This window comes from Centroberyx affinis, unplaced genomic scaffold, assembly GCF_046629955.1.
Source record: "Centroberyx affinis isolate AG114_WGS23_722 - 3 ecotype Tasmania unplaced genomic scaffold, CSIRO-AGI_Caff_v1 ptg003570l_1, whole genome shotgun sequence".
Taxonomy (NCBI): Eukaryota; Metazoa; Chordata; class Actinopteri; order Beryciformes; family Berycidae; genus Centroberyx; species Centroberyx affinis.
In genome coordinates, this window is record NW_027281500.1 from 1 (window position 1) to 12,805 (window position 12,805).

The 12,805-nt window shown below is 42.9% G+C and overlaps 1 protein-coding gene across 1 annotated transcript in view; it reads left to right on the forward strand.

Moving 5' to 3' along the window:
* Positions 1-2,910: 2,910 nt before the first annotated feature.
* The window catches only part of LOC139661645 (ubiquitin carboxyl-terminal hydrolase 43-like), a 42,137-nt gene continuing 32,242 nt past the window's right edge, over positions 2,911-12,805 (forward strand). The window contains exons 1-4 of the mRNA XM_071540162.1: positions 2,911-3,023; positions 8,038-8,141; positions 11,719-11,796; positions 12,073-12,202. Coding sequence (XP_071396263.1) covers positions 2,931-3,023; positions 8,038-8,141; positions 11,719-11,796; positions 12,073-12,202 — 405 coding nt within the window. The 5' untranslated portion in view covers positions 2,911-2,930. The remainder of the gene's footprint in view (positions 3,024-8,037; positions 8,142-11,718; positions 11,797-12,072; positions 12,203-12,805) is intronic.

Sequence of the window (12,805 nt, forward strand, 5' to 3'; positions counted from 1 at the left end):
AAGATGACCATCAGCAACCAAAAGTGTCCTTCAGTGCAGATATTTCAGGCTCTATAAATTCAGAGGAGTAACCTGAGGGGAAGTCATATTTCAGTGAACATATTGTAGACTGCAGAGTCACTGTGTCAGTGTGTGTGTTCTTTGCAGACCTTGTAACAACCAGTTTGGAGTGTGGACATTTTTGCCAAGTCAATTGCTGGTCTTCACTTTTTCAAATTGCTAATTTAGGGGTAGGAACTAGGATTAGGTTTTTTGTCAATCATCCAATTCTGGTGATCATGCTTCCTCTGTAGCTTGATCTTCTTGTTCTTAGCTGACAGGAGTGGAATGGATTTCTCCTGCTGTAGCTCACCTGGAATGAACCACTTATGTAAATGGGGAGGTGTATCTAATGAAGTGGCCACTGAGTGTAAACACTTGTGTACTCTACGCGCATGCTTGCACATGGTTTGGATGGGAACAGATTATAAGCATTCCCATGAAAGGCCTGATAATGTCAGGGTGTGACATTTGAGGACTCCTCTGGCCCTATGTGTGCCCCCATAGCAATGCTCTGAAGCTCTCTGTGTAGCCATCTAGCCACAACATTTGGATGGATGGAAAGGACAGTGTATTATGATAACTCCTTTGGTTGCATTTTAATTATGTTGTCATGGAGATCAGAATTTTCATGTGTGGATAGTGTGCACGTGTCTGAGCCAAATGATGCCTTTGCCATGGTAATGAGTCTCATGTACCAAACCAATTTCTGTGATTCACTATGAAACACTTCTATCGCAGAGCATGATGGGATAGCTATCAGCACGGGGCAAGGCAGCGGCACAGTGGGAAAAGTTGAAATCGGTGAAGTTCAACCCCGAGGCGGAGCGGTTACCAATCAGATCTGAGCAAAAGATCCGCTGTGTAATTTTCTCCCCCTTGCCAAATATTAGTTCCTACATTGTCATTATGGAGGAGAGGCTGATAATGGCTGTGCGAACACGCCGGTATCTCCGTAGCTACATGGCTGCAGCAACAGCAACAGTTTTCCTCTGTTGATCCATGGCAGAGAATAATAAAAAAAGTACTCTTACCTTTGTTTTATACGTAATGGTATCCCATCCAAAAACAAACAGGAACACATGTGACACGCCCACAAACGGCCAATTCTAGGAGGTGGCAGCGGTGCCTGGCGGCCTCTTCACTCAGTCACTCACTCACTCACTCACTCACTCACCCATTCACTCACACACTCACTCACCCATTCACTCACACACTCACTCGCCTATTCACTCACTCACCCATTCACTCACTCACTCGCCCATTCACTCACTCACTCACTCACTCACGCACTCACTCGCCCATTCACTCACTCACTCACTCACGCACTCACTCACCCATTCACTCACTCACTCACTCACGCACTCAATCACCCATTCACTCACTCACTCGCCCATTCACTCACTCATCCACTCACACACTCACTCGCCCATTCACTCACTCATCCACTCACACACTCACTCACTCACTCAATCACCCATTCACTCACTCACTCACTCAATCACCCATTCACTCACTCACTCGCCCATTCACTCACTCATCCACTCACACACTCACTCGCCCATTCACTCACTCACTCACTCACTCACTCACTCGCCCATTCACTCACTCACTCACTCACTCACCCACTCACTCACTCACTCACTCACTCACTCACCCATTCACTCACTCACTCACTCGCCCATTCACTCACTCACCCACTCACTCACTCACTCACTCACTCACCCACTCACTCACTCACTCACTCACTCACTCACTCACCCACTCACTCACTCACTCACCTACCCACCCACTCACTCACTCACTCACTCACTCACCTACCCACTCACCCACTCACTCACTCACTCACTCACTCACTCACTCACCTACCCACTCACCCACTCACTCACTCACTCACCCAATTCAGCAACTTAGTTGACAAAATCCTGGGAACTATCATCCTGAGCCAAGTACCTCTATAGCGGCCCGACATGATGGTCCGTGAAAACTCGTGACATGCCAGGCTTGTCTGTCTAGACACAGCCAATTGATTTTGTCCCATTAACCTTGTGTATAACAGACTCTCCCTGCTGTCTAGTCAGAAGGAGCACAAGCCTTGAGACAGAGCACTGATAATCAGGCATTGATGCACAGATGATAAATAGACTTGTTCCTCAACTTTCTCTGGCTCCTGCCCACATATAATGTCACTTTAAGCTGTCAGTACAAGACACAAGGTGTTGACAATGAGGCATTGATGCACTTGACACCTGACAGCCTAACAAATGTGGTTATGGTGCCACAAGTTGCAAGGATCTTCACTGGCACGCTCTCAACTTTAAACAAACTACATTTTTTTCAATCGCTTATTATGCCAAGTATAACCTGTGGTGTGCCAAGGACCGGATGAAAAAAAATTAATAGGTTGGAAAATAATTAAATGGAAATGATTTTTATTAGGTTTTCTCATGTGGATAATTTACCAGGATCCCCACACCCAAAACAAAAATGCTAAAGAAATGTAAATTCTATTAAAAATCTCAAAAATAGATGCTCCGAGCCCAAACCGTTTCTCATGCCTGAATTATTCTCACAATGCAACACTGAAATACTGCCAGGCTGTCCACTCGCGGTTCTTTGATTGAAAAATAGGCTATGCATTGAAACCACTCTTGTATAACCAAGTTTTCCATGGATAAAAAAAGCAGCAGGGATGTATGCAAATTGGAATGTCTTTCAGTACGTCAAACTTCCTGACCTCTCTGCCTTTATACGTGACTTTCTTCTGTCTCTCTTTCTCTTTCTCTTTCTCTTTCTCTTTCTCTTTCTCTTTCTTTTTCTCTTTCTCAATCTCTGTCTCCCTCTCCTCTCCTCTCCTCTCCTCTCCTCTCAGGTTTGGACCTCCATTTCTGATGCGTGAGGACAGGAGTATCTCCTGGGACCAGCTGCAGCAGAGCATCCTCAGCAAGCTCTATTACCTGATGCTGAATGGATCCCAGGCTCAGGTGGGCCAGCACCGCCATCAACTTATTATCCACTTTGTGTATCCTGGACCCCTCAGTTCAGGGTTTCCCTAGTCCTCTTTACACAACTGAACCAGATTAAGATGTCGGTACAGAGCAGGGATAAAGAGAAGCATGATCAATATCCATTAAGGTTGTTTGTTTTGTTTTGTTTTTAAATTAAAGGATAGTGCCAATCTTCTGTCCTGACTGGCTGAGTCACATTCAAAGCTGTAAAATATCCATTAAATGCACACATTGGACTACATAACAGTAAGTTTAAAGGGATAATTCACAACATTCCTTTGGTAATAGTGTTGTGCACTGCATTTCCCAGCAATCACCTCACAACAGTGTCACCAGTACTTTGACATCACTTGACTGACAGAAGCTTCCACGCCTCCGAACGAACAAGCATGTGCTGCTCTATTGAGACTAGTGACACAACTACAGATAGTGGAACGACAGAATTTCAGCCAGTGCTAAACAGCGACCTAGAGAGTCTACAGAGACAATAATCTCTACACTATATAAATATATCAAGCACGTTTAATTGAGCAACTATTTTGTTATTACTGCACATGTCCTACAGTTGATACCACATGTTAATTGGTGGTAACCCCTGTTACTGTTGGCTATTACTAGCCAGCTATCACTCTTATTGCTCAGATTTTTGTTTCACAAATTTTACTTGAACATGTGTCTCACCATTTCCAGCTGCAAGTTAGATAATCACCGCTCACACAGCTGGTGGATTATATATGCATCGTGGTTACCATGGCATTTGCACTGGCAATTTTCCAGATTTACTCTACACAGGAGATTTACAGTACCAGGTCTGAACTGGCTTTTCTGTTAGGTTGAAACGACAGTCAGAGCAGGGATAACTTTTTACTGGTTTGTCATCTGTACACGGAATATGAAGCGGGCTCAGAACCACATATTTCATGGAGCAAATGCTCTGTCTAAAGCCAGCTTCAGAGACTGAGTCAGGACCTGAATTAACATGGGTCCCTAAATTATTCCTGGAGAAGAGCTGAAACTGAGGCTGATGCTGGCTGTGTTATGCTGCTGCAGCCTCCCTAAATCCCTGCAACATAGAATGGGCTAGATCAAAAGAATACAGATACATTTTTTGACAATGAGCCATCAATAGCCTGTAGAAGATCTTTTGAATATGTGGTGGATAGAGAGAAAAGTAGAAGAGTTTGAAATCCACTCACCAACAATGACTACCACTGTATGTGTGCTGTAAAAGTGAGTGTATGTTTTTTTCCTGACAGCTTTCAAACACAGAAAACCTATTTTATTTATTGGGTGCAAGGTAATTGTTATAGCAAATGATTCAAATTTAAAGTATCCGTGTGCTCCGATCCCCCCAAAGGTTAAGCTGAAGCGTGAAAAACCTTCATTCAGAGAAAAAACAATTTTCTTTCAAAATTGGAGGCAAAGAGAACTCAAGTCATTGTGAAACCATGAGACACACACACACACTGACCCACAAGATAATGTCCTGGGCAGTCCAAGCCTCTTATACTTGAATAATTATGGTTTCATGCGCTGAATGTGAATTTCAATTAGGTCACCAGACTCGCCACCCACTCAAACCCCAGTAAGTTGTTTTTATTCCGCCTCTGTTAACACTACGGGAGAGACTCCATATATTAGAATAAAGAATGAGAGGAAGAATAAACAAGAAATAGGAGGTAGATCTGAATTATCTTCTGTCTATCTTCTAGGTAATTATTACTACTACACCATTCACCCTCCCTCTATATTCATAGTTAAGATTTGCATGAAATACCTGTGATTCTAATGTGTTTGTTCTCTGCAGTCCCATATGTCAAGGTACTTTCTTTTCAATCGATCCGTACTGTGAGCTTTGACGATAACCCCTGACAAGCACGTCTATACTTCAGCTTAATCTGCTTCTCATATATAGTTCCAGTCATCTCTACACCAGTAAGCCCAGCACCATAGCTGAAGTCCACACACACACACACACACACAAACACACCCACACTGTCCCCACTGCTGGTCTCGGAGTTGCCATGGGCAACGCCACGGTGACAGGCAGTATTTGAGGAGGCCTTCTCCAGAGCAAACAGCCCTCAGATTTATAAGGGGGGGGGAAGAACTAAAGAAGAGAGGAATATCTGCCTGTTATTTACCGATCACTATCTCAGTTACTTGGTTACCTCCTCAAAAGCCCGCCTGGCCAGATACGCACTCCTTCAGCCCTCCCTCACCCTCCCCTTCCCCTTTCTTCTCATTAAAGACAAATCACCAGGGTCCGCTGGTTGTAGATTGGACAGATAGTTTTGCCTGGGGAGACCGTCCATATGCCGCGGCTGCAGGGGCTCAGATCTCGCTGATGCTTTGTTGTCTCGCTCCTCTCTACTTTTAATCTTCAGCGCGCTGTGTGGAAAAACTGGGGGAAAAAAGGGCCGCAATCTGTCTTCAAAACAAGCTTGTGACTTGCGAGCGTGCTGTTACTGTATATCACAGTGTAATATGTTCATAAATAATCCATCAGTCGCAAAGGCTTTTCACAGTTCCCATTCCTTTGATAGACAGTGAGCCTGTGAGTACTTTGCTGCCATTAATTGTCTTGTCGTCCCCGTTTCTTCGTGATGAGATGCTTTGGCGCCCCCCAGAGGTTTGGATCGCGGCACACAGCTGCAGGTTCCGGGTATGAAAGAGCAGGGACAGATGACTTGACAGCTACAATCCCCAGGCCATTGTCAAGATGGTTATTAGTTAATCAGGCAGTATGCGATCTGACGTTCTGTGGGAGAAAGAATGATCAAAATGGAGAATTTGACTCACTCGGTAATGTATTCAATTGTACGCCATGGGCTATGTACTGTTTGTGTATTGTATGCCAGATGGATGATTGGGGGATTTTATGGCATAAAACCCATGCTCACGGAAAATAAAAGTTCAGTAATGGGATGAGAGGTAGAGCATAGTGTTGGATATCCTGCAAAAGCCTCCTGTTGCCTTTTTTTAATGAAGCTGACAGCCAAGCATGTGTAGAAAATGTTTAACACGAGAAAGGCCAAGCTGTGGTCAATTGTCAGCTTTCAAAATATCCCTCCATTACATTTCCTGGACTAATTTTCTATACAAAGTAGCATTGTTAGATTTTCAAAATCACATAAGGAAATAGTATTATAATTATATTTACCCCCTTCAATTAACGGCTTAATGGATTCCATTGGCCTTTCTATTTATATTGACCCTGAAATCAAGGCAAATCATTGGAGATGGATCATAAAATGTCAAAAAAAATGGCATGGGCATCAATGAGTAAAACTGCTTAATTCCTTTCATAATTCCTAAAAGCGGATATAATCATGAGGTTTGCAGGGGTCAGTGTGCGTCCTCGTCCTCCCCCCCCTTTTAGTCCAGAGAGCCAAATCAGTCTCCAAAGTTCCTTCAAAAAGCCACCAAACTCTTGAGTGATTACTCATTAGGGTGAAGTGTCTGGTCCGCTCCGCTTCATTATAGTCCAGCTTGAGATAAGTCCGACCTGCGTGTGTATGCTTGCCCAGGCCCTCAAAACAGAAAAGAGAGACTTTTTCATTTGCCGCTTTAGGCCCCTATTAACAAACTAATTTATTTCTCTTTATGCTCGGCTGCAGTTCCTATTCTCCAACGGCGGCCTGTTCAGAATGAACACATTAGCAACCCGATTCTGCTCTCCGCTCTCTAATAACTCAGCCCTCTTGTCTTTGCAGCCGAGGCAGAGGCCTTCTAATCCATCTCTAAATGCACCTTCTCCGTTCAAGGGTGGAGGCGGCGAGGCTAGGTGCCAGACACAAATAAGGGAGCTTGTGTTTTAAACAATTATAGCGTTGTTGTGCATAGATCCTGCAGGATTCAACCCCCAAAAGAGAGAATTGTTGGCTTGGTGCGGCAAGTAATTTCACGAGTTGTTCTGCAAGCTGAAAGTTTCTTCAATTTCCTAATTCCAAATTGCTTGTACAAAGCCTGACATTCACATTCTGTACAGAGCATCCTACTTCAGAGGATTAGAATGTTCTCCCAAAACAAGTCGTACCTTAACTCAAACCCCAGGTGCATTGTTTTGCATTATTTATATCCTCTACAGAATGCTGGATTGCTATTTACAGAATAGGGCACACTTTCCCAAAAGTATTTTACCTGTGTAATCATTTTGTTTATTGGCTAAAATGATCACATGGCTGAGATATTAAGATGCCAGCCTTCCTATCTGCGTCACTTCAAGATGTTGCAGTGATTTTTATAGTATTGGTGTATCTTTCTCACCCTAAAAAATGAAGTGTTGCAATTTATATTGAGTCTATCGTACAGAATATAGGTTTGATATTTATACTAGTAGTGTCTAGTAGTCTCTCTACTAAAGACAGCTGTGATATTTACAGTATTGGTGCCTTACTTTATACTGAAGCATGGACAATTGCTCTTCACAGTGTGTTGTGTGTCTGCCTTACAGAAGGCTTTCTTACAGCAGTGGTTCCAAACCTTTTCAGCGCTGCAGCACATTTATGCAAAATCCAAACTTCCAGGGCATACTTCATAATTGTGTGCCTAAAAGAATTAAACCTAGTACAATCATACAGAGAGGAGATAGCAAAAAGTTGCAGCTGCAGGCCAAGGAACGAACTGCATTAACTTTTTGGCTGTGGAATGGGAGATAGGGGGATGACTGTAGTCTGTTTTAGTTTGATTTTACTGAATGTACTGAATCATTGACTAATGTGTCACACACCTGCTGTGACACACCTGAGTGCACACACTGCTTACCAGCACACTGCCTGGGCATACTGGCTGAAAATCAATGTTTAATACAGCACTGTTTTTATTCGTGGCAAAAGCCGTTTAGCCAGCGTTCAGGCAATGGGACCCTAAAACTCTTCACTGACACCCATACAACTAGGTGGGGTAGGTGACCCCCCACCCCACCTACTGACTGGTACGGGAAAACTCTGGATTACAGCTGTATTAATGTCCGTTCCTCTCCCTGCAGAATGCTGGAGTGCTGTTTAAGATCAGAGTGGTGGGAGGATCAGCATCCTACAGCTACCTGTCACCAAAGGACAGCAGGCCACTGTACCACCCTGCGGTTGACAGGTAGGACACACACACACACACACATACACATACACATACGTACACACACACTCTCATACCTCAGAAACATGACATATCAGCCAGCGTATAATGTCAAAGGTCAAATGTCAAAAATAAAAATATGAGGCACAATGATAAAATTGAATTTACCCTAAGAACTTTATTCACATTCAGATCCACAGCGGACAGGTTGTCTGGCCTCAGTCTGGTGTATTACAGAAAAAAAAAGCCTTTTAGAAACCAATGGGCCATAAGAGGATTAAAGGGAAGAGGTTGTAATGATATCAGCTGAACGCTGTGTAGATAAGGCCTTTATTTCCTGTGTGATAGAGAGCAGCAAGGTGTCGCCATATAGCTGTAGAGCTTAGCATAAATCTCTGCTGTTGTGTTACTGCGCTACAAGGAAGGGTCAGGCCTTCCACAAAGAGCTGGGAAATGAGGTCATCTTCCAGGTTAGACTACACATTCAATAGATTCTCATGTGTGTGTGTGTGTGTGTGCCTGTGTGTGTTTCTCTCTGCGTGTCTGCCCAGTGATTTCTCTCTCATGTGTGCATGTAAGTGAACACCTCAACCCACAGTTCATTGCTCGTCTCAACCTAGCCTCATTCATCATGTGATTAGCTACTTCACTTTGTATGTGAAAGGACTAGTACCTAGTACCCAGTAACTGATAGGATTGGCACCAGTGCGCATGCTAACACTTTAGCATACAGTATGCTAAGTAATCGTAGGCAATTAGCGTTATCCAAAGTATAGAGATAAACCTTTAAGTAATCCAAAGTTAGTATTGTTTTATTTTATTCTATGGTCTGTAGATTCATAACCTCTGAAAACAAAATCACAGTCTTCATTATTAGTGAAGTCTATGATGAATTAACCGCAAAAACCTGAGCTGTTTGGCTAGCACTCACTCCCTATGTAAACAAAACAAGTTGCGCTCAAAGTCTCGTGGGAAGAGAGAGCTTCTTCCACTGGTAAGTGCATCTTTTTGATGAATTTTATGTCTGTTTTACCAATTTACCTAACCAAGCCTAACATGTTTAGACATGTGTCATTAAAATGAACAAACCATCCAGCCTTACAGCTGCTACAAGTTCTCATTTTCACACTTAAAACTTAAAACACTGTATGCTAAAGCGTTAACGTTAGCTTGCTCACCGGACAGAACTATCTTACTGGACACAGAGATGATTTTGGTGCCAATCCTCCCAAAAGGTCAATGTGGTTCTTTAAGAAAGAACATTTTTACAGCAGAATTTTAAGACATTGTTGCTGTCACCCTCTCCATCTAGCTGTTCAAACACTGCTATTGCTTTCATAGGCTGCATTTCTCCCCTTATTGGCTACACACTTGCATCAGCCACAACATACTGTATCTCCCCTATTCTTCAAAAATGGCAGTTTCACAAACTCCCTCCCCCCTTACACGAAGTAAGGGGGTTTTCCTCTGTCCAGCACAACATGTGGGACTAATTCTGTTTTTTTGTTTTTCTTTTTTTTTTTTAGGGGTTTTTCTGGTTTTTCTGTCGAGTACAATGTTCCTTAGACAATAATAGCTGGAGGCTCACAGTTTCAGGTACGAAGTAGATTAGATTACAGAAATGGGCCTTAGTGAAGGAGAGGAGAGGAACAGAGGAGGGGTGGAGAAGAAAAAAAGGAGATGGAATGATAAGGAAAGCAGAGGAGAGCAGGTTGTCTGAGGAGAGGAAATGAAATAAAAAGAGGAGGAAGAGAAGACATGTGAAAAAGGGGAGAAGGGAAGGGAAGCGGGGGCGACAGTCTTTGAGTGGCAAGCAAGGTCAGGTAGGAAAGTGAGACCCAGATGAACAATAAACAGACAGGAGAGGATCCAGTGTGGCCTTCAGCTGGAGAGAATAGAGAGAAGAACAGGCAGATGGTTGGTTCCTACTGTATGACAGTAGGAGTATAGTCATTTATTTTGAGGAATCTCCATCTCATAGCAACAGATTACAATGATTATGTGGGTTCTGGGCTGAAAAAGTTGAAAAACCCAAAGCAGAACATTTTCCATTCCTCCCTACAGAATAGTTCGCTCCATTACATTATGGCAGAACACTCTCCCCAAGGACGAGGCCAGTGGTCTCTCTCTCTCTCTCTCTCTCTCTCTCTCTCTCTCTCTCTCACTCTCTCTCTCTCTCTTTCTCTCTCTGAATCATGTTCAAAACATAACGCTTCTGAAACAGTAACTTGATTTTTTACTTACTGTCATCATCTGACTTTTAAAATAATTTTAAAATCTAAATCCTCATTTCTGTGGTAGCCAAATTCAGATTTTGTTCTTGTTAATATGTCAACTGTTGGATTAATTTTCAATTCAATTCAATTCGACTTTATTTCAGACACATATAGGTCCATACTGTTTTGAATACAGTAATTCAAAACAGCTAATGTTATCAGACTTGTGATTTTGTCAGAGAGCTATAAACTGTATTTGTCTTTATAGCAGTACACCTCTGAGGTTACTCATTCATCTAAAAGCAATTATCATCCCAGTGCTCTTGTACAACTCAAGTGCAATTACAGTGGAGAGATAAAGGAGCATTTGCAGATAGGTGGGAAATTAAATCAGAAATATGTCCCGTGTTTAGTTTCTTTTCATTTTCATAACCAGCATAGAAAAATAAGCAAAAATCCAACAAAAGCTGTGTGAACCCCTGAAATATTGCTTTTATCAACACTTCAGCCTGTATTCACAGCTTGTGTGAGCCTGACATCTAGTGGCAGTATAGTTCACATTCAAGCAATGTCCTTAAGTGAGTTCTACTTTGGAGACAGAATGAGAGTTTTCATACTGAGGATCTGTCAATATTCGCCCATGCTGCAAGTCCCCAGACTATCTGGAATAGCCTAATGTTGCCGGGTAAAATCAAAAGGGACTTGCATTTGGACACGACTCCCAAACAACAATCTGGTGCTAGTCATCAGTCATATTCCTGGAGGCTGGAACACAAACAACACTTGCCTTTAGCATTCAGTGGGTGTTTAAATGTGCTTTGGCCTCCTATCAGTGGCGTTTGGCTGGTGCATACTGATGCTGTTTCATCCTCCCTCCCGAGATCAGAGCGGTGAAGTTAAGTCTGCAAAACAAACATGAAATCCCCTGGTATGGCTTGACATCAGACGCTTGCATACGAATACACGTGAGACCAGCTGTTAGCCTTGGCCTGGTGGAACTGTCAGATGTCACGATGTGTATTCCTGCCGATGCCATAGTCAGTGTGTGTGTGTGTGTGTGTGTGTGTGTGTGTGTGTACATGAATGTGAAATGAAATGAAATAAAGATCGTTTAGATGTCAAAGCGCAAATAAACATTCAGTTGAGTCCACAAAGGAAGCCTCTAGCCTCCACATTGTCAGTGGGGCAGTTCCAGCATTTGTCACATGATGGCATCACAGAGCACAGCCTCACTTGACTCTCTGCTTTCAGGCTTTGGGAGACAAGACAATACTTCACTGACACTGACTGAACTGTCTAAGATCATAGGAAGAATAGCATATATGTATTCTGTTTTAGGAGAGTTTTACTTTGATTGTTTTTGTCTTGTTTGATTACAGAGCTCTGAAGTTCTGCGGCCTGGGCGGACCTTCCCATGTGAAGCTTGTCATCGAGTGGGAGCACAAGATTAAAGACTGGTAAACGCACACACACACACACACACACACACACACACACACACACACACAGACGGACACATACCCACATGCGCTTACACAGTGATTATCTGTAATTGAGTCTGACATTCTGAATGTCTTCACTCCATTTGCTTGATTTCCTGAAGACATACTGATTGAGTCCCTCTCTCTTTCTCTGCCAAACGCCACACAGACATACACACATGCGTAAATGCACTCGCAGATACATACTTTGATGATGATGATGATGATGTTTTGTGTGTGCGTGTGCTCCAGTCTGTTTGGCAGCATCCAGGAGGAGGTGGTGAAGGATGCGGAGAGTGTGAGAAACCAGCAGCAGCAGCATCTACAGCAGCACAGTTGCACCTTGGACGAGTGCTTCCAGCTGTATACCAAAGAAGAACAGGTAAGACTGAAGGCCACACAATTGTTGTTGGTACATCTGTGTTCCCATCTGTAGAGCCCCCACACATATTTTTATACACAGCTCATCTTTCCCATAATCCCCTCCCCCTCCTCATTTGTGCATTGGTTTCTTTTACTGTATTGTGTAATTATAGCTGCCATATGTTTCTCTTTACTATTCTTTTACAGAGCAAATTTCTTGCTCTATAAAGTGCACTGGGGCATGCTTTTCAAGTAAACTTTAAATAGAAATCAATTTCACTTATTTATACATCTGTGGACATGCAATGGCCATTCCTAAAAAAGGTTTCTGGTTACATTCATTTCAGTCGTAACATGAACGTAGCTTGAATGTAGCTCCTGCTGCTCAAGAGAGAGCGACAGAAAAACAAAAATCTCCTCCAAGCGGTATCCGTATTCACCTATTTTTAATTATGCTGCAATTTTAATTGGAGGTTTTCTGATAAGAAATTGCACCCAGCGGAATGACGAGGACGCACGTCTGTGGAGATATCTGTGAGGATGAGGGGCGTCGCATGTTCTAAGACTTACAAGAGCATTTTAATTTCCCAGGAACATGCTTTATTTTTTATCTACAACTTAG